The following is a 19326-nucleotide window of genomic DNA, read 5'->3' as shown; positions in this document are numbered from 1 at the left end:
TTGTTTTTAAGGCACTCAATGTGCTGGCCCCAGCCTACATCACTGACCTTGTACAGCCCCAGTCAGTCCAAAGGTCCCTCAGATGCTCTAGCAAAGGGCAAAGGTCCCTCAGATCCTCTAGAAAGGTGACAGGGCCTTTGTTGTCGCCGCTCCACATCTGTGGAACCAGCCCCCTCAGGACATTAGATCCGCCCCCTCCATTTCTGCCTTCAAGTCTAGGCTAAAAACCCACTTTTACTCCCTGGCCTTCCTTTCCCCCTAACTGTTCACCTCCTGTTCTTGTCTATGTGGGGTGCCCTGTTATTGAATGTTATTGCACTTTGTATTTGATATTAGGACTTATGGTCAATTTGTATGGTTATATTGTATTATTTGCCTTTTATTGACATTGTACAGCACTCTGGTCAGTGTATGCTGTGTTTAAATGTTACAACTTTACGGTACCTGGAAGGTAGTTTGTTCTGAAAATGCAAGACTAGCATTTATGTCCATTGTAATCATATGTTGTATTTTTTTTTTTCAAATGATGTGGTGTCAAAACTAAGGAGTGTAAAGATAATCCTGTTTAAATGTAATTAAATAATCTACAATTCTTTTATCTATGTATAATTTAGATGTAGCGCTATCTAGTATGCTGTCCCAGTTTACAATATTCCTATTGTGGCCTATTATAGAAAGGACTACTGTAATTCTTTTTAATGGGCATACGTTGTTTTTTATTATAACACAAAAACAATGAGATTAAGTCAAATTGCTAAATCCCGCTTACTCTTGCACTCCCGTTTAGACCTTTAACCTGTGGGCAGGCTACATGAGGCTGCAGGATGGGTAAATCCATACATTTTCTGCAAACTGCTGCAAATCATTGTAAAACACTTCTAAGTGAATGAAAATGATGAGTTGGCACCTATTCAATTTACTCGGTATTCTGATTGTATGGTTTGGAAAATACCATATATTGACAGTTAATAATCAGTGATATTAACTTAATATTATTAAGTAATACAGAGATTCTGACATGTCTAAGCTTGTTCATATCAATGCATTATGACTGTGGGAACTAACACCAGAGATTTTCACACAGATTGAAAAGGATACAATGTTTCATCCCACGTGATTAATTGGAACCCCCCTCTTCACCCACCCTTCCCTTGCACAACAAACACCTGCCATATTCTGTCAGTTACATTTTTTATTGCTGGAGAAACAACCAACTAGCTAATGTGGGCAATTGACAATTTTTTTTTTGTTTAAACTATTATTGATTTAAATGGGCAAATTCTAACAGATTGACAGATTCTTTAAATCATATTGGTACCAACATTTTCAGACTTAATGATGGCAGATGTTTCAGTGAAAGTACCTCGCAACCCAAAATGTGCAAGATGCAGAAATCACGGATTCGTGGTCCAGCTGAAAGGACATTCCGGTAAATGTCAGTTTTTTTCATGTAAATGCTGGAAGTGCTCTCTTATAACCGATCGGACGAAGATAATGGCCAGTCAACGACGACTCAAGAAAAGCCAAAGAGATGATATTGCGATCAATGAAAGTCTTGCGGTTTTAGCCACTCCAGCTAGCACTGCTGCGCTGGATGAAGATACATTGCCACACGTGCCATCAAACGCCAACCTCAAGTCTGAGAGTGTCATTCGCATGCCAGCGGGAGGAACTCAAACTGATGGCAAAACTTACATGGAATTGGAGGTGGCTGCATGTGCAGTTAAGGAGCATCTTGTCAGGCCACCTACAGGTGGTACAATCGATGTTGGAATGGGCGCAGGCCGTTCTTCTTGCCCGGGTTATGGAGTACAGGATGTCTTCACAATGAACAGAAGTAAGTGGTCAAATTAGCATGCTAGCCAACACAAAGCTACGCAGTGACCTTAGGTCCCTGTCATATTAACCATCTAACGGCGATTTGTGATCCCCGTCAACTTTCGGCGCCGCAATTGTAGAACTTTTTGAAAGGTCTCTGTTCTATCTCGGTTTATACAAAGACGATTGTCTTAAAAGCTGGAATTTGGGTATAAAGCAGTAATATTTTACTACTTTCAGCAATGTAAGCAAGGATTACACAATGCAAACACGTCCCGTGTTAACAACTTACAGGTATTTAGAAAGTGCGGGACAGTTGTAACAGTGGGCGTCATGAATGTAACGGCACTAAAATCATGGATCCTGCAACATAAATTGTAAGATAAATTACTGCTGGATCAAATGAAAAGAATCTGCATGGATATTGAATTAACAACCAGGTCAGTGTGATTGTTAAAGCTGATTTAACAACAAAATAGTGTTATGATAAGCCACAATAATCTTTAAATATGGTTGTTTGGTCATATCGAAAAAAAACCTTAAGGATAATTTTGACATGCTTATTTCTTAGTGGTCTGCTGCATTTGTTTCTTTAGCGATATTTGAGATGGCTCTTGTGTTTTGTTTGCATTTCATCGCGGCACACCATTCTTTTTAAACGCACATTAACATATTTTCATTCAGTTAAAGTCTGCCACCACTGTTGGAGCATCTGAGAGCTGCAAAGATTCTTCCCGGTTTCCTAGACATCCTTGTCAAAAGTAACGTTACATTGAAAATAAAGTTTAAACTACAACATTTGACACTTTTGAAGACAACTTGCATTTACACGCACGCATATTGTCAGGAGAGACCATCGCAAAAATTGCGATTTGTCTACTTCAGGCTAATCCAGATGTGCGCCCTTGTCCGGCGATTGGATCATCGTTACTGTTACAAACACTTTACCAGTTGCACAAATGATAAACTACCAACATTCCCAGACTGAAGAGGCTGTGTTAACATACGGTACTATAGTGCACAGTTGATTTACTTAAGTTAATTTAATGTAATATTGCTCGATTCAATGGGGCAGTAAAATAAATGTAATGTTAACAGTTCAAACACCTGCAACCCCCTCCTCATATACACATACATGTCCTTTTTTCCCCTTGCTTACCTGCACCTTTTCTCTCCTAGACACTGGTGATCAAATGGTAACTGAGAGGGTCCAAAAGAATGTTTACATGGGCGAAAGGATGACCTTCCCCTTTCATGTATATTCTTACCCGAACGGATACGCATGCCCTGCCATTGTAGTCAACCTGCAGCCACCGGTGTCATTTGACCCATTCAGCTTCCCCCATCCGCAGTCTGGAGGCTTATCTTACGCAGGAGACCCGGTCTTGCCTCAGGCAAGTACATATCTTGAGCTTTCAAATGGACACATTTGTAAAGTGTGTATAATTTTCACGTATGGACTGAGGTAGTGTGTGCAAACATACACACAGAATTTTAAAAATGGCGGGAACATTTATACTAGCCAGAAACTTGTCCAATGCAAACACTACATGGAAAACAAGTATTGCCAAGAATTTTAGTGGTTCGATGTAATAAATCTGTCGTTAACTTGAGCAACGGTAATTGATGAGCGTATTTAGAAGAATTATCAGAATGCTTATAAATCATGGCCATTATGCATGTGAATCAGAAATATTAAAGTTTCTGTAAGCCCTCTTACATCAATATACAAAGTTTGACGCCACGTCATATGACACCTGTATTCCAAGAGCACGTTTTACTGTTTCAGTGAATCACATACATAGACATAGGAAGACCTTCTGCACTTCTTATGTCTATGATCCCAAAGGACTTGACGGCCCCTTTGTGTTTCATCTGTAGGATGGTCGCATGCCGTTATTCAATCCATACTCAATGCCGTGTCCGGGGCGTCTGGAGGAAGTTCCCGTGAGGCACCATCTCTATTTTCCACAGCATATGGAGCGAGAGTCTGGAGGAGGGAGGCTATTGTCAAGGGCCGAGCTGGATTCAAATAGGGAGTCAGGTGGCTAGGCTTTGAACAGGGTTTCTCGTAAGGGTACATTAATAATTGGGAACTAATTCATAATGATGATGTTTTTGCTGTGGTTGCCTAACAAAGTTATTTGTAGTAACTGTGACTTGTGTTTGGATACTTGTACTGCACAAACAAATAGATACTTTTTTTGTTTGTTTGTTGTGCATCAGAGAAACGGCTGGGCAGCCAGGGTTCTGACATCCTGTCAGTGGACAACGACTCCTCCCAGGACACAGTATGATACCACAGATTTGCGACTTCCGTTGAAGTCAGTTGAAATCAGTTTTAACAATCTGCAGATTATTGAATGAATATGAATTACATATTTGACCTAAACCCATCAGCTGGATAAGACCGTTATTGCAGATGTCGTTCCACCTGAATATTCAAAAGCGGTGAAGACATGTAGAACCGTAGCAAAATAGTAAATGTATGGTTGTACCCAATTGTTCAATTTCAACGTTCTATGTTCAAAATATCAATGTGGCATTAAGCTTTAACGACAGTGTTTAGTATTACTCTGTATTTACTTGTACATTAGACATTTTGTAACAAAAACATTACAGAAGTTACTAAGCTTGCCTATGGCATTGCTAAAAAGGACAATTTAAGATTAAGGCTGTCACAAAATAAAACGTGTGAAACAAGTCCAACTTCCTTCACATGATTCTCAAAGATTCCTTGCAACACCCTTCTTTTCACACAAATACAAACACAAGAACATATCTCACAAAAAATATGTTCCATTTATACTTGAAGGAACAAAAAAAGAAATGGTCAGAAATGAACCATCCGGTGTGAGCCCTAGATCAGATAATGGCAGGGAAAATGTCCATCGGAACTGTGCAGAATTATCCAATCTTAGGTCCATCTCTGTGTGTGAGGACACAAAAGGTGGGTCCACGTCTGTTGAGAGGAAGTCTCATTTCTTGCCTTTAGTTTTCCTCCTGGCATCCTTGCCCGGCCGCTTCTATGAGAATCAAGGAAGGCAGATGAATACAGGAGAATGGCGAATCACTACAAAACAGACAAATGATAGACAAAGACATCAACCCAGAATGTACTTACATTGCCCTTTCCACCTTTCCCAGAAGCCTTTCCTCCCTTCCCATGTGCTACCTTGGCACGGAATCCTCTCATGTCGTTGTGACTCTCTTTGTTGTTCCATTTGGTGCCCTTTTTCTTGCCCCCGAAGCCAAACTTCTGGTCCTTGAACTTCCTCTTTGAATTGGCTCTAGGGAAGCAAGGAGAACCATTACTTGGGTATAGGCAAGCACAGAGAACTGTTACTTTTTATATCTTTTGCAATGATGTTTTTTATTGTTTCAAAAAGAGAATCTTCGCTGTAGTCACTTGAAAGAGAGACCCAGAATGCTTCAACATGTTTTCAGACATTTTGTCCTCTATGTTTACTCTGACGAAACATCAAATTAAGAACCAAACTAAATAGTGTGTTTGGTCTCATCTTTGGGACAGCAACTCAAAGTTGCTACAATTTAAGTGAGAAATGATTCTATTGAACAACTTGACTTCCCTGTACAAAGTGATAATTTAGTAACTCTCAAGAGAGTTCTTACCCTTTCTTATTCAGCTGTGCTTTAGATGGGCCTGAACCCTTCTTCACCTTGTTGTCTTGTTGATCTCCTTCCAAGAAATCCAGTTTGTCTGTCATGCCTGTTAGAAATAGAAATATGGGATAGATTAAGTCTTCATTATATATCGCAAGAACTGGAAATGCATGTAAGAGTAATGAAAACAGTAGGTGAACATTGTAAAACGTCCAGAACTCCCAGACACACTGCACCTTTTTGATATTTCTTTACAGATGTCATCATGGCCTTCTTGTCCTTCTGCCTCTTCTGAAGGACTTCTACTTGAACCTAGTGCAAAGACAGCCAAAATCAGCAAGCTGTTAGCAAAAGACATTGACCACGCCTGGTTTTAAGTCACGGGTGATAAAAGCAGGACTCACCTTTTTACCGTACTTCCTCAGCTCTCTCAGTTTCTTGGCCTTCTCAGATTTTTCCATGGCCGTCGCCTTGACGAGAAGCTTTTTCCTGATCTGTGGCAAACAATGACAGACTGTCTGGAGATGTCTTGTGATACAGACAAGTAGTAGTAAACTCCAGGACAAGTGTGTAGCAAAGCAATTTCACACTACACAAAGCAAATGTGAAACCCCACGCTTGTACAGTTTGCATACAACATCACCTACGTACACAGTATCAAATATGGCATACAGTAATGTATAGAGATGCAGACATGTCTTAAGTGATTGTAGTTGGTGAAGTGTGTGCGTATAAGCCAAAATAGGAGGGTTGTGTCTACAAGTAGAGGAGGTTTCAAAACACAATACTCGTCTGACACTTTTAAACTATATGAAGATAAACTAACAAGGCTAACAGACCTTCTGCATGTGTTGGTCGGTCTTGCTCATCTCTGCAAAATAGTCGGTTGGGCGCTTGGTTGGTATATTCAGCTTCCGTAGTTTTGGCAAGGCCTCTAAAACTGTTGCCTGGGCTTGGCGATAGCTGAGAGAGAACAATTCAACAAATTCAACACAGATTTGTGGTTGTAGTCATTCTCACAAACATAACCAATGAATTAAATTGAACAAAGCAGTGGTGGTGTGAATGCACATGGTTTTTAAGCCTAAAGAGTCTTATTTAACATAGACAAGAGGTCCTGTTAACTGGTTCAGAATTTAGACTTAAGACCTGACAATACATCACCGTTTCTTGTACGTCACTACGGTTAAGACAACAGAACTGAGCTGATGTTGAAACTTGCTTAACAAATCTTTGTCAGACTCACAAATACATCTCCCTCTGGAAATCATCTTCAGCATTTATTTCTCCGTCAGGGGCAACCAGCCTGCCTTCAGCTTTGGCAACTATGTCAGGAACTGGTAGGTTGGTCAGATTCAGCCTCTCAACCCATGGAAGAGTCTTGCAGAAATCAGCCAGACACTGTTTCATACCCTCCTGAAACAAGGGGTTCAATACAGAGGCGAAATGAATCACACAACTCCCACACATCGAGTTTTCCTTCACAGTAAGGTGACCAGACGTCCCCGGTTTCCGGGGACAGTCCCCGTTTTTGGTGGCCTGTCCCCGGCTGGAGCTGTCCCCGGAAATGTCCCCGGTTTTCACAGATAGACCAGGGATAGAAATTAAAAATTAAAAAAGAAAACAATGACCAAAACGTTTAGTTGCGTAGCCTACACGCCACAGGCTCAAGCAAGCCAGCCAGCAGCCAGGGCAGCAAGCTCTCGCTCTGAGCTCAAAGATCTAGAATGACCGTCTTTTTAGTATTTTGATTGGTGGAATATGCAGCGCGGTAGAATCTTTGCCATTGGCTTCTTTTTTTTATTTAGAAAGAGATCGCGTTCACTCATTCATTCAGTCAGCTAGCTCTGACAATACGAGTACAACAAGATAGGATAGCATTGGGATAGGTTAGTGTCATTGTTTATCATCTATGTCATATATTATTTAACTCATGATCTACATATTTAACCCATGATCTACAATAATCATATTATTTAACCTATGATCTACAATTTGCAACAATGTGTGTGTTAAGCAGCAGCTATCTGTTGGTCAGATGTCAGTCACATCTGTAGACTTGCTAACTAACTTTGTTAACTTTTTAACATTAGCAGTGATACTAGCTACAGTACTATGATATTACAGTTTCACTAGTCTGGGTTACTAGAGGTAGTTGGCAACTTGACATTAAATGAAACCACTTGAAAGCTGAGGATTGCGGACTTACATTAATCACAAACCGTATGAGGTATGCTATCTCTGTCTGGGTGGCTCCGGGAACGTTGGTTTAAAAGCCGCGCAACCACTCTTCCCTGCCATCAATTTTGTTGTAGGCTTTAGATACAGCCTGGTTGAACACGAACGTTTTCGTTTTATATTGTATCAACATACGTTTTCAAATAGCCCTGGGCCAGGCTGTCAGATGTCTATTTTATCACTATAACCAGGGTGGCCGCGGGTCATTAAAAAGTCTTAAAAAGTCGTAAATCAATTTTCATCAAAATAAGGCCTTAAAAAGTATTAAATTGTCTTAAAATCAGATTGCATTGGTCTTAAATATTTTTGTGCCATGTCAGTGCGAAAATGCAGGCAATCTGCTCTGCCAGGTCAAATATTTTTTTCCGGTAGCCGGTGCGCTGCGTTGTCTATGTATGTGATACAAATATTTTAATGCAGTTGACGCAACTTTGTTTACTTCCGGTGTGACACTAGCGGCGCGTGCCTGCAGTCAGGTAGGCAAGAGCGACCGAAGCAGTAGTGAAAGGTGGAGAGAGCTGAGGGATTGTTTGGTTTCTGTTTAAGAGGCCAAATGACGGGACAATCGACAAATCTAAAGTTGTATGTAGCATTTGTCAAGCTGAAGTTAGCTGTCACAGAAGCAACTCGTCTTTAAGTTATCACCTTAATGCAAAGCACCTGACGGAAAGCAACCCCAGGTTAGATGATTGCCAACCCACACTCCACGACGTTTCTAGGAAAATAACTAGACCAAGTTTAAGTTATCAACGCTGTATCAGTTTGGGTTGGTGGTGACTGTCTGTTCTTCAACATAGTTGAAGACGGTGGGCTGACTGAGGTGTTCCTAATTGCTTCAGTGGATAATTGTTACGATTTACCGTCGAGTGGCAGCATTGTGTTTCGCATATTACTTGCTTGACGGCGAGAGAGCACGAAAAAAATACCATTAAACAACAGTGTCTAAAATACACGCTGTCTGAGGTGATTACTCGTAAATGTATAGGATTCGACCGACGCATTAGTGCTGTTTTTGTGCGTTATCATTGGAGTGGTTATGCTTTTCTGTGGACAGCTACCAACTCAAACGACTGCCCAGGAATGATTGGTGCTATTTATGTTGATTATAGATTGCAGCCACAGATTTAATTCATTATTTAAATTATTTTAATCATTATATTGACCTATTTGAACCTATTTGTTTGCATGTCTGAAGCATCACCTATTTTAATTAGGCCTAGCTGAGTGGTCTTGTTTGCATGTTCCATCACTTGTTTTGAGTACATGCTATCTTTTGGGTCTTTTCTGGTTCTGTTTGCTGTGCACAAATAGGATAGGCCTACTGCAATTAAGTTATCTGTGTGTATTTATGTTGTTTTCTGGTGCACAATACAATTTTGATGCTATATCTAGAGTTAGATTTTTCTTTTATTTATTTATAGGCTTCCACCTGTGGCAGGTGCTGATGTTGCTTTTTCTCACACATAACAATCGCTTATTAATTACAATGAATGGATTATAGATTCAATTAGCCTAATGGAATATAGATTCGCTAAAATAAGCGGGGTGTCTGTTGGGCCCTGACCTCTTACAAATACGAAAAGTTGGGCCTCGGAGTTCTAGTCCTGTCAGTGCTATTTCCACACGCTACACCACGCCCGCTAGCAATGTATTCATTTTACCTTACAACGAACAGTTTATGGAAATTAAACGGAGGTCACTTAAACATATTTATCACAGTGTGAGACAGCAAAAAAAAAAAAAAAAACGTTTTGCAGTTACGTTACGTTCTAATATGTGACCGTTAGCACACCATTCATTCAACTCCATTGGTAGCTAACGTTACCACTTATTAGCCAGCTGTGCTGTAATCTGCAGTTGCTCTGATTTTGGGAGGTGGTCTACCTGTTGCTTTGATCGCTAACTTGCCACTGTAACTCAATCCCTGGAATGCTTTGAGTAGTAAAACACGAACAATGGCCTATGTTTCCATTGTACACTTTATTCGCAAATGTTATTTTCTTGCTGTCGTTCAAATGATCGGAATTTGTTAGGGCTGAATCTCGTTGCCTAGACTTGAGGGGATAACCCCACCCCTCGGATTGCGCCGTAGCCAGGGCTCCTGTTTATTGGTTTATCATCGTAGCCAGGGCTCCAGCCAGATTTGGGCGTTTTTTAATTTATTTACTTGATTTTATAAGCATTTGTTTATGGGACCTAAATGCTCTGAAAATTGAGGACTGATGACATTTTTGTTATCTTTTCGCATTACACACATTTAGCTGGTGTTTTTTAAACTCAACCGGTTATTATCAGACATCAGTGTGTTTACTTGGAAAGATTACTGTATATTTCCACTTTTGATTTGTTTTTCCATCGTAAGTTTGGTCTTAAATTTCATTTAGAAGTGGTATTAAAAAGTCTTAAAAAGTCTTAAATTGAATTTGTTTATACCTGTAGACACCCTGAAAACATTATACTCAAAATCGGAAGAATATTTTTTTCTTTGTCAAGTTTAGTCAAACTGCTGATGTTATGGCAGTGGGTTGCGTTCAAGATGAGGAAGCAAAAACAGTCTCATCAGTTCAATTTTAAGCAGGAGGTTAAAAAATGTGCTAAAATATGAGTCATGTGCTTAGGCTACATAGATTTTCATGTAGCCTAGAATAAGGGTAGGACTACATTACCTAAAAACTAAAACAAAAAACGTATGTTCTTGTGGTGGTCTCTTAAAAGACACTAATGAAATGTGTTTTTCCCCACATTAACTTCACATATTCTGCATTAACAAAGATGTCAACTGGAAGTGTGCCACAGAACTTGTTATTATTTAGATTATGCAGATCTCCCCCCCTTCACCTTGACATTGCTTGGATTTTTTTTTACTGAAATTGTATTTTGAATCTTTTTGTTTGTTTGTTTCTTAAATCACTTTTGGTATAGTAATACCTAAAAAACAATTCCAAAGATCATGGAGTGTATGGACCTAATCTGTATTTTCATTGTTCCAGCTGATTACACAGAATATAGGAATACACAGGATTACACAGAATATATGAATACACTGCATTTGCAATGGCCTTAACATGTTCTATGCTGGAAAAACATACACCTGACACCCATATGTGCAGACCAGTCACTTATCAGCCAAGCACAGAGGTTAGGCCTACTGCAAGGAAGCTTGAGTCAACGAGGTTCTTATCACAAAAAATTGGTTCTAATTATCTGGCAAAAGGTTGTTACCTTTACTACTCTTCATTTCAGCCACTTTGTGATTAGTTTTAAGATAAATACTCTTTGTTTGACACTTCCCCTTGCAATTTACAAGAACAAGGGTAAGATAAACTGCTTTATGAAAAAGGGCCCAGCCAGTGTCCCCGTTTTTCCGTTTACAAAGACAAAAACTTTACATGTTTTGGAGGTGTTAACGTATCTGAACTGAAATTGTCCCCGGATTTTGTCTCAGAAATCTGGTCACCTTACTTCACAGGCAAAGATAAACACAATACGTGTGCGAGCCAACGTGCAAGTGGCGATATTTCGTTGTGAATGACAGGGGAAGGAGTAAAATGTGTAAAACCATAATGTTCCTCACCACATTGTTGGCCAATTTTTTCGCTTCTTCCACAGGAACGTTTAGACCGGGCTTCAGCAATCCTTTTGCGAATGCCTCTTGTAACTTTAAAAAAAAAAAAAAAACGAAAATTACAAGTTAGTCATTGAAATCTACAGACGATTCAAAGTTTTCACGCAAGTCGACCATAACTACGACGAAGAACACAAACTAGGTAGCATAGCCCATAAACATGTTACTCATGGATGTACTGACAGTAACGTACACAAACTAATGAACTGCGAAATAATTATTTATACCATCACATGTAAAAAGGTAAATTAATTATAGTTAAGGAGCACACAGGAATAATTCAATCACACATGCCAGCTCTGCGTTGTTGCTCAGCTAACGTTAGCTAGCTAGGTAGCAACCTAGATATAAACACTCACCGCTCCATCAGACATTTCACTATCCTCTTCGGATTCAAACCCCAACTGTTCCTCATTGTCTGAAGTATCCATGTTAACCAAATCAGTACGTTTACTGGGTAGATACCGCGATTTACCTTTCCTATAATGTAGTAACTCCTATCAAACACATGTGAGGTACTTCCATGAAGTAAGTGCACCATGCATGTCGTACCGGGTAGTTTGGTGTGATCAATTACAAAGTTCCTAGGTACGAAGGAAAATGTTAAATCGTGTAGCGTAAATGTCTGTTTAAGTATTTCGAAAGCTGAACCCATTTTTTAAGTTAAAGTTATGCATCGTTTAATACATCACCATGGTATTACTTGGGTGAATTTGAATATTCTTTAAAAGATTACGTTTTACATTTCTTATTTATTCTGTAACGATGGAATCGTGCTACCCTCTAGTGGCAGAAATGTAAATGCATGTGGATTCATGGACGTTGTCATAGCAGCGCGTCAGTTTGAGGTTACCTTGACAACATTGAATGGATGCTCTAACTTTATGTGTGATGTGGCTAGCATGATCAAGTAGCTATTTCAAAAGGTCTTGTTACACATTTGTGAAACTGTAAGTTCGGCTATTTTCATTTCTTATGACTCCTTTATGATGATTTGAAATGATATGTAAAAACAATCTCATGTAACAGTTTGTCGATATGTCACTTGCACTTGCTAGCGATATGAGAGATCATATTAGCTTAGCTGTTGGCTGGCCACATAGGAAAACTGACATTTCCTGGTATAGGCTAAATATTACCTACGTTACCTCTGTCATAGTTATTCTGGGTAGCTAGTTCTCGCTTGAGATTATATTATATTTGGTGTAGTAATGTCTCTTGGTAAAGGCTTACATTAGTGTGATAACATTCTAACATAGCTTGCCATTTGTTGTGTATATTTCTAACTTTACAGGTACGTTAGACTGTTCTAAAATTAACAGGTAGGCTAACGTAGCAGCAAGTTAACCACTATCGCGCTTGGTAATTTATTTGAACTTAATTTCTTTGCACATTTCAGGGTCATACCCAACAGGCTGAAGAATGGCTTCGGTGGTAGCTCAGTCATATTACACATTCGGTCTGCGAACAGGAGTGTCAAACAGCCTCTGCTACTTTGATGAGCAAACAATTATATTTCCCTGTGGAAATAACTTGGTGCGCTACAACATTGACCAGAGATGGCAGAAGTTCATCCCAGGTAATATTTGTTTTATATCTCTTACTGGCATCACTTGAAATGACACAAATACACTATTGGGAATAGGAAATAAAGAACTGAAGAGATATGATCTCAATAATTGAATATATTTGATAACTATGCAAAATGAATAGCTCCTACGTAATGCAAATTCTACTTCAGAAAAAATGGCATGTCTTAATAACCGCATTTCTAAATGTGTGCCAACAGGGTCAGAGAAAAGCCAGGGCATGTTCGCGATGGCTATGAGTGCTAACCGTCGTTATTTGGCAGTGTCAGAGCGAGCAGAGAAGGGAATCATCACTGTGTATGATCTGCACCATGAGCAGACTCGCAGGAGGAAGGTACTGACTGGAGGTGACATACCTGTCCAGGAGTTTCTTTGCTTGGCTTTCTCCCCAGACTCCAAATTCCTCATAGGCCAGTCTGGTGGCCCTGATTGGACCCTCTTTTACTGGATGTGGGAGAAGCAGAAAGTCTTAGCCACAGTCAAGACGACCACACTCTCCAACAACATCTACCAGGCAAGTCACACATTTCCAAACACACACACACACATACACTTCCTGTGTGGTCACTCCAGATAATTTCCATCTTATCTAAAAAATGTATTATCAAACAAGCACTGACATTAGCAAAGTGATTCACAAACTTTTCATGGCAGGCCCCCCTTTGACAACGAGAAAAAAACATTGCATTGTTGCATTGCCAGTGGTGTAGTCCAGGGTATACGCAGGTATAAAGTGAAATGAAGTGAAGTGAAATGACTCTATGGCAGAGGTGGTGTAGACACACACACTCTGAATTCCACCTCTGCATTTAACCCATCCAGGGAAGTGGCAACACACAGTGAAGTGCAGTTACACACTAACCCGGAGCAGTGAGCTGCCTTTGGCGGCACCCGGGGAGCAGTGATCGGGGTTAGGTGCCTTGCTCAAGGGCACTTCAGCAGACCCACTTATTTTTCAGTCAGCATTGCTTATACACACTTCTCAAAACATGGCGTTTATCCTGTACTGTATGGGCTGCTTAAAAAATAAATAAGAGTATACCCACTTCTCCAGGGACCACTACACCACTGTGCATTGCTGTTCTTAAACATTGTGTCTACATTTGAATTTCATCAGTCAGTTAAACTTTGACAACTAGTTAGTTATTCAAGTCTTCTCCCGTTTTTTGTTTGCCCTCAACCTGCCCCATAGTTTGGAAACTTGACTGTTTGTCCCTGTCGTTTAACAGGTCAGCTTCAGCCCCCATGACAACACGCTGATCTGTGTGAGTGGCAATGGGGTGTTCAAGCTGTACCGCTACTTAGAGGGGGCCCTAAAACAGTGCAGCTTCCAGAAGCTTGACTCCCTAAACTTCCTGTCACATGTCTGGATGTCAGAGGAGCGTGTAATCGCTGGCACTGACACAGGCCGCCTGCTGGTGTTTGAGTCTGGCGACATGCGCTGGGAAATGAGCGTCACCTCTAAGACCTCACACGAGGTGGACAGGTAAATTCCTATGAGTTTGGCTTCCACCAGTTCTCGCCCAAAAAACTTAGAGTTTTCACTATTTCCTACTATGTTAACTGGTGAATACACTGTACCCTACTTGATCCACCTGCATTCACTCAGCATTCACTCAGTTCACAAAGACTTGAAACTGTTCTGTGATTCCTCTGACTCCGTCTTTCATCCTTTAGACAGGAGACGAAGCCTTCAGAGGAGGAGGAGGGCAGGGTCTCTCCTAGCCTGCCTCGTATCACCGTCATCACAGCCTACTCCAAGGGCTTCGCCTGCTCAGCCGGGCCTGGCACAGTGTGTCTGTTTGAGAAGACGGAGGAGAAGGACAACTACCGCAAGACCAGAGAGATACAGGTACTAACCACCACAGCATCATCAGGCTTTTACTGTGTTAATCTTAGTCACCAGCCTATCTCTTGCCCTTGCTGGCTTCGGCCTGTATGTCTAGATCAATGAAATGCATGAATAAACCAACAAATGTTATAAACTCAGGGAAATAAAATACTAAATTGGAGAAGAACCTCTTTCGTCAAGTCTATAATAAGCTGCTGTGTGACTTGCATTGGCCAATTAATGTGCCAGGGGCCGTATTCACAAAGAATCTTAGGGCTAAAAGTAGCTCATAAGTGGCGAATTTAGGAGAAACTCCTAAAAATAATGGGCGTGTCAGTCTTAAATTTAGGACTCCTATTTTTTTTTTACTAAGAGCAATTCACAAAGAATTTTATCCCTAAAAGTAGCACCTAAGTCTAAGACAGCTTAAAACTCCTCATGAGGACTCCTAAGTCACTAAGACTTATTCACAAAAAATCGTAAGATGGCTGCAGCCGACTTGGAATTGATAAAAGACATTATTGCGTAAACCGTGAAGGTATTAATATTGTTGTAGAATTAGCGCGGGATGCAATGACGCCTTTAAACAACGATGTGTCCCGAAGTGAAATGTTTGGAAACATAAAGATAGCCTATTGCGTTTTGCGGAAAACGCAAATGACGACACTGGGAATCATCACTCAGCCGTTTAATTCATCAAACTATCAACGCACTGTAGACCCCACATCATCCAACAGTTTATCCAGTTGCCTTTGGACAATCGCCTATTACACAAGATCAAAGTAAATTCCATCGCGATCGTAGGAATGTCCAGTGACGGGACACCCATTACAATAATTGCCCCATCAAAAGATGAGGACGTTTTCGTCCACCGTGGCTTGGATGTACCGATGACTCGTGCATTTCAACGGAGAGCGGTCTGCAGCAGGTTTTTGAGAACTTACCAGCTGGATGCCGCTGGGGTGACAGTGGCTATTGGTCCTGGGACCAGTAGGCTTTCGCTTAGGCTACGTTTCACGTTGGTTTTGCTTTGATCAATTAAGATTGGAGGGCTTGAAGTGCCGTATGTGCTGATATTTGAAGTGGTCAAGGGCTGGAAATATAATAGCCTAACAGTTTGCTGGGTGCTTTAATTATTACTGCCTTGATTACATGCAATTGCCATATTTTATATTGATCGCTTTCTATTTCTCTTAACGTGCAAAGTATCATTCCCGTTGGATGCACAAACTTGTCATCATGCGTGTGCATTCTGCAAACTGCACTGTCCATAACTATTTAATATGACTTAATTTGAAGCCTAGGTTATTGTCTTATTTTCAGTTGATATAGTGGGATTGTTAGAGGGACGTCACAAATGAGTTTTTAATGAGAGAGCCTGTCAACAACCAATCACCGTCCTCACCCCTTCTTAACTCGTGCATGAGAATCGACGTCATCCATAGCAACGGTGCTTTTATCTTAAGCTTAGGAGTTTGTATTATCCTTAGTATGAGTAGGTCTCAGAGGCGTTGGGAATCACTTTTAAGAAATTACTCCTACGTAAAATGTTTTAGCACGAGTTAGTAGCACTCTTAGTGGTAAGATAAAAAGCTTTGTGAATACGGCCCCAGATACTGTCCACTCCATTTGTGTAAGTCATCCCCCCTACCCCCAGTTAGAGTTATGTTGTCTTGTTACTGTGTCTGTTCCAGATACCTCCAGATCCACACAGTAATGAACCGAGTCAAGCCCAGCTGCAGGAGATCACTGGCCTGTGCATCAGCCCATCCGAGGAGGCCCTGTCTGCCTGCACTGACTATGGGCAGATCTATAGCATCACCCTGGCTTCTGCTGAGATCAGCAAGGTAACTTCTCCACTTCAAGGGCTGTCTCAACACAAAGGATGTTGACTTGTATAGACAGAGTACAGAGGTTGATGTGTAATAAGATCAGCTGTCTTATTATTTAAAGAATAGATTTAAAGCAGCAGTACTAAGGAGTTTGGATTACATCATTGCATAAAATGAATGCAAAACCTTGCAAACAGCACTGCATGGCACTGATAAAAGCTTGCTAGCATGTTAAACTGGTATCTTTAAGCAATATAGATGGAGACGTCACACTGAAAGCTTTTATTTTATTTTCACGGGGTGGTCCGACCCGAACCACAGAAGTACATAGTGCATAGTCTGGGTGTCCTGTGGATATGGAGTGTCCTTGGATATGGGTGTCCTTTGGATATGGAGGTTCACAGTCATACGTCATAGTTCTCTAACTGGTACGTGTTCCTGTGCTCTTGTTTGTGTCAGGGGGAGCAAGCGCATTTTGAGTTCCTGTCACACTCCTTCCACTCCAAAGCCATCACCGGCCTATCCATCTGCATCCGCAAACCCCTCATCGCCACCTGTTCATTGGACCATTCGGTGCGCATCTGGAACTATGAGAGCAAGTACGTCTCAGAGCAGTGCTAAGGACTGGTCATGTCAGACGACTGGTCTCTGTTACCAGTGTGCATTGTGGCTCCAGTGTCTTAGAACAATCCCTGCTCACAGAAGTGTAGATCACTTTCAGTGATCAGAATAACAAACATACATACATACACACATACACACACACATACATACATACATACATACATACACTCATACATACATACATACATATATACACACATACACACATACATACACGCATACACACTTGATACACACATACACATAAACATACATACATACATACACACAAACATACATACACACATACATACATACATACATACATACATACATACATACATACATACATACATACATACACACATACATACATACATACATACATACACACATACATAGTACATGCTGGGAAATCCATAAATGCTGTGTCTGTATTTGTGAATGTGTGTAGCGTTCTGGAGCTGTATAAGGAGTTCCAGGAAGAGGCCCACAGTGTGGCACTCCATCCCTCTGGCCTCTTTGTGCTGGTGGGCTTCACCGACAAACTGCGGTTAATGAACCTGCTCATAGACGACATCCGGACCTTTAAGGAGCTGACTGTGCGCGGATGCAGAGAGGTGAGTGTCAGTGAAGGATGTTGAGGCGCTACAGAGGTGGAAGCAGAGCAGCCATTTGGGTTGGTTTGTGACAGCCATTGAAATGATATGTGTGCTTTGCTTAGAGTTAAAACTGAAAAGGGAGTCCTAGGACAAAGAGATAGAACGCTAGATGATTCAGTGTGATGCATACGAGAGGACTGTGAAATGTCATATGAGAATGCTGTGAAATGTCTAATTAACATGATAGATGATGATGTGGCTGTTTCTAATTGACAATTGAACTCTTCTCAGTGTGCCTTCAGTCACGGGGGGCACATGTTTGCTGCTGTCAACGGCAACGTCATTCATATCTACTCCACCACCACCTTTGAAAATCTGCTCAATCTCAAAGGACACAACGGGAAGGTGAGGCAGGAGACATTTCCATGCTGTGAATGACATTTCAAAGTACAAAGTAACCTAGACGATATTGTTCAATTCTGTGTTCGTTTTGTTTTGTTTGCAGACATTAGAATTTATACATTTATTACATTTTAGCTTTATTAGTTCAGAATTACATTTAAATGTAGTCATTTAGCAGACGCTTCTATTCAAAGCGACTTACAAGGAAATTGCATTTATTTATCAGGAGCAGTTAAGGGGTTTAGTGTCTTGCTCAAGGACACTTACACACTTGGTAGGGAGGAGTGGGGAATCGTAGTAGCAACGTTCCGATTGCTAAACGACTCCCCTACCCGCTGTACCACTGTCACCCCCAATTAGACCAGTTATGTATATATGTCTCAATACGGGTGCCGTGGGGATGACCCATGTTTGACCCCACAGGTGCGGTCTGTCATATGGAGTATGGACGACAGTCGCCTGGTGTCGTGTGGCATGGACGGTGCCGTGTACGAGTGGAACACCCTGAGCAGCAAGCGAGAGTCCGAGAGTGTGCTCAAGTCCTGCAGCTACACCGGTGTGGCCATGTCCTCAGACGGCAAAATCTTCTTTGCCGTCGGCACAGACAGAACCTTGAAGGAGATCCAAGACTGTCAGGTACGTTTTAGGATATGGAATCTAAATATTCTGTAGGCAAAAAAGGCATAGATAGAGAGTTAAATAAGGGGACAAGAGGATTTGGCATTAAAGCCATTTCCATGGCACTCTTATTGGTTAATCACATACAAACACAAACATATTTATTCAAATGTATCCAAAGACATCAGGCTGAAACATACTGTAGTAGAGTATCATGTAACTTTTGCCATCCTGCACAATCCTCGATCGATCAGCCCTTTCAAAACATCACAGCCTTCTGGATTTGAATGGGTTGAAAGAGGGGTTCATGCAAGACGAGGGGCCCTATCATTACCTTTCCGGTTTGGGCACTCTGACTGAGAACTGATTAGTGGCTACAGGTGATATACAGTAAATGAAGGTATACTTTTTTACTGAGTTACTGCTCTCTCTGTAGATCCTTAGGGAGATGAGTGCCGATGATGTGATGTACACAGCCATCACCATGACCCACAGCGGGCGTGCCATCTTCACCGGCACCTCCGCCGGGACCATCAGGGTCATC

The 19326-nt window shown here is 41.1% G+C and overlaps 2 protein-coding genes across 2 annotated transcripts in view; one reads left to right on the top strand and one right to left on the bottom strand.

Annotated features, from left to right (window-relative positions):
* Positions 1 to 4298: 4298 nt before the first annotated feature.
* ebna1bp2 (EBNA1 binding protein 2) lies at positions 4299 to 11815 on the bottom strand. Its single transcript, XM_080836809.1, has 9 exons — positions 11665 to 11815; positions 11255 to 11338; positions 6689 to 6858; positions 6282 to 6405; positions 5847 to 5936; positions 5679 to 5754; positions 5452 to 5548; positions 4943 to 5108; positions 4299 to 4844 (listed from the first exon to the last, which is right to left on the bottom strand). The coding sequence occupies exons 1-9, from the start codon at positions 11734 to 11736 to the stop codon at positions 4797 to 4799; spliced, it is 927 nt and encodes a 308-aa protein (XP_080692935.1). The 5' UTR covers positions 11737 to 11815; the 3' UTR covers positions 4299 to 4796.
* Positions 11816 to 12727: 912 nt separating this feature from the next.
* Positions 12728 to 19326, top strand: part of cfap57 (cilia and flagella associated protein 57) — a gene marked incomplete at both ends in the record, with an annotated part of 16388 nt that continues 9789 nt past the window's right edge. Inside the window, 10 exons of the mRNA XM_080836808.1 lie at positions 12728 to 12884; positions 13095 to 13408; positions 14124 to 14380; positions 14572 to 14746; positions 16420 to 16572; positions 17017 to 17156; positions 17615 to 17780; positions 18054 to 18167; positions 18588 to 18800; positions 19219 to 19326. The exon at positions 19219 to 19326 is cut by the window's right edge and continues 66 nt beyond it. Of these exons, the coding sequence (XP_080692934.1) occupies positions 12728 to 12884; positions 13095 to 13408; positions 14124 to 14380; positions 14572 to 14746; positions 16420 to 16572; positions 17017 to 17156; positions 17615 to 17780; positions 18054 to 18167; positions 18588 to 18800; positions 19219 to 19326 (1797 nt within the window). The remainder of the gene's footprint in view (positions 12885 to 13094; positions 13409 to 14123; positions 14381 to 14571; positions 14747 to 16419; positions 16573 to 17016; positions 17157 to 17614; positions 17781 to 18053; positions 18168 to 18587; positions 18801 to 19218) is intronic.

Source organism: Sprattus sprattus (genome assembly GCF_963457725.1).
Source record: "Sprattus sprattus genome assembly, chromosome: 4".
Classification (NCBI taxonomy): domain Eukaryota; kingdom Metazoa; phylum Chordata; class Actinopteri; order Clupeiformes; family Clupeidae; genus Sprattus; species Sprattus sprattus.
The sequence above is the reverse complement of the archived record's forward strand: the minus strand, read 5'-3'. Positions and strand labels throughout refer to the sequence as shown.